General features: G+C 41.0%; 1 protein-coding gene across 1 annotated transcript; it reads left to right on the forward strand.

Moving 5' to 3' along the window:
- Positions 1-290: 290 nt before the first annotated feature.
- Positions 291-2,580, forward strand: LOC122931509 (DNA damage-regulated autophagy modulator protein 1-like). The gene is made up of 7 exons (XM_044285574.1): positions 291-409; positions 828-895; positions 1,093-1,235; positions 1,588-1,759; positions 2,081-2,136; positions 2,307-2,393; positions 2,500-2,580. The coding sequence occupies exons 1-7, from the start codon at positions 291-293 to the stop codon at positions 2,578-2,580; spliced, it is 726 nt and encodes a 241-aa protein (XP_044141509.1).
- The last annotated feature ends 482 nt before the right edge of the window (positions 2,581-3,062 follow it).

Here is a 3,062-nt window from a genome sequence, read left to right on the forward strand (position 1 = left end):
ATTGTATAACTAAGAGATTCTGCCATTTATAAAGTATATAATAATGAGGACCAATCATATTCAGGCATATGTGATAATGACACAACATCGATGACATCACAAAAACTAATGAGGAGCCTGAGGACCAATCAGATTCAAGCATATGTGATGACATCACAGAAGCTAGTGACATCACCAAGTTCTGAGCCTAGAAAAACCACTGGCTGACTTTACCTTGGCCAAATTAACTGTGAATACACAGAGAGACAGATTGGCTTTTGCTTTTGCTGAGCAAATCTTTTCTTTGCATCATGGAGATCCAGGGTTTGGCATTCTTGCCTATCTTCTTGTCCATATGGATGCTATTAGGTCTCTGTTCCACGACCACCATTACTGTCATCTTAGGCCATTCAAAATATCCATACATCAGGTAAGAGGAGACGGGGGCCAGATTCCTGATTGTGTAGTATAATTATTAGTATTACTGCGGTATCATTCCTGGTAGGGCATTATTACATTATAATTACTATTAGTGGATTATTAATAAGCTCCATCTTATTGTTTATGTGGAAAATATCACAATGACTATAAGTCTATAGAACATCAATGTGTCCACTATAAATGTCATAATAATAATAATGGTGGTGATGATAGTAATAATTATTCATTTCTTAACGAGTTTTACCCAGTTCCTCTGCTTCTCTGCAGGGACCATATCACTGGGTGTACTGGGGGAAGTAATAGATATATAGCAGGGGAGGTAAAAGTGCATAAATTCTCCTCTGCTCTTGATGAGATATTTCCGACTCATGTCCTAGTAACTTCCAATATTTTGCTTTATTTCACAGTAACACGGGAGAAGAATTCCCCGAATCGGTGGTCTTCACAGTCGTCTTCATGGTTATATCCATTGTAGGTAAGTGGATGCAGCTTCCTATAGGGAGACTACATGATGAAGATCTCAGTGACTCCAGATCTATGATCACTATCCAGCACTGAGCGGTGGCCATCACTAGAGATTGTAATCATCATTGACTCCTGAAGGTTATTGCAAGTGTTTATAGAAATGACCTATGGAAATCTCTGACTGATAACATGTATTGTCTATTTCAGGAGCTGGCATCGCTTCCATCAAATACAGGTTCATGATCATTCATTCTGAGCCATCAGAGAAGCGACATATCATCGGCCAGAGAATCCTCTATGCCATGGGATGGCTGGCATGTATTGGGACAGCCTTGACCGGCGCATTTTCGGTTAGTCAGATTTTAGATAAAGTATAAATACACAGAGGAATCAGAACAATTACATGTAGAGGGGTCAATGCTTGGGCCCGGTATTACATATATACTGGGCTGGGGCCCCATTTAGTAATTCATATTCTTAGTGTAAATTGTGACACTATTAGTAAATCTCCCCCATAGTGTCTGATGCTCAGTGGCATAGTGCCAAATGAAGCATACATTACCATGATACCCCCTGATAACTATCCTTAGGTATTACTGCCCCTGTGTAATTGCACTCCACCTGCGGACTCTGCTCTTCTGCATTCTAAGATCTCCATAACGAGCTCATTGCGACATTTATATCTCTCTCTCTACATTCTAGATGAAGACCAATCCCCTCGTCCACAGGATCAGCTCAGGAGTGGCATTTTTCACTTTTGCCATATACAACCTGTGTCAATCTATATGCCTGTACAAGAGATCCCTCAGCAGTCGTTGCATGTGCCACATTAGACTGGCATCAACCTTGGTGACCATTGTGGCACTGCTAATCTGTATCCTTTTATAGCCGGCTGGTACAATTATTTGTGTAGATATATTTGCATTTTAAGTTATTAAGAAATACAAGTTACATTTTAATAACATTTTGGTTGGTCCTAAGCGGTAGTTTTTTGGGCGTTTTGGCCTTAGTATATCTATATTGATTTCCCTAAGACCTTCCAAGTGGATTACAATATACGTCTTAATGTTGTGTGCTGGATACACTGGTGATTATCTGCTTCCAGTGACTTCATTGCAGCATAGATGAGACATGACAGTATAGAAAACACAATATTAATAGACTTCTGTTACTTCTCCTTAACATCTCCTTCCAGTTGCTGTAGGTTTGGGCAGCTTCTTCCTTCTATGTACCACTGATAGCTGTAAAGAGGTGAGTTTATGTCTCTATTTGCCATCTTAAGTAACCACATGTGTCCTATGTAATAGTGATATAGAAACTCTTGGTGGATATGTGATCCTCCCACCCAACTCCATACCAGAACTACTGGTGAGTACTGCTGGGCACTAATATCTTCTATTCCATCCCATTCTCTTCTGCAGATCTTCTCTATAACAGGCCTGGTGGGTGAGTGGACGGGATTCTTTGGCTTGACAGTTTACCCTGTCATGAATTATACAGATTTCCAGGTGAGTAGATTACACATGATGGTCTCATGCACCCAGTAAGCTGTTTAATGATAATATATTGAAGAAAGACTTTTTATGATAAATTTCCCTTTTCTTTTATTCTCAGTGTTTGTCATTAGAGTTGTCCCGAGAAGGCATCTCCATTGTTCTGAGGAAAAAGACCCAGGACCCTGAAAACCCCCAATAAAATCTAAGGTTAAGAACCAGGGGCGGAGTGCCAGGAAGACAACTAAAACCATCTGGACATTGCTGGATTTAATACCGAACAAGGCATTTACCGGACTTTCCGCAGTTAGATATATATTTTATCTGCTGCATCAAGAGACAGATTCCAGGCTTGGTCTCTGTTCTCACCACTGGACATGGCATTTACCGGACTTTCCGCAGTCAGATATATATTTTATCTGCTGCATCAAGAGACAGATTCCAGGCTTGGTCTCTGTTCTCGCTACTGGATATGACACTTACCGGACTTTCCGCAGTCAGATGTATATTTAATCTGCTGCATCAAGAGACAGATTCCGGGCTCGGTCTCTGTTCTCAATTCTGGACATGGCATTTACCTGATTGTCCAGAGCTACTTCACATAAAATGTTGACTTTTTACCCCTTTGCCCAGGGGAGGGGCAGTCCTTCAGCCATGGCTCCCTAGAGGTTTCCTCCACTGGGG

The sequence above is a fragment of the Bufo gargarizans genome, chromosome 3 (genome assembly GCF_014858855.1).
Source record: "Bufo gargarizans isolate SCDJY-AF-19 chromosome 3, ASM1485885v1, whole genome shotgun sequence".
Lineage (NCBI taxonomy): Eukaryota > Metazoa > Chordata > Amphibia > Anura > Bufonidae > Bufo > Bufo gargarizans.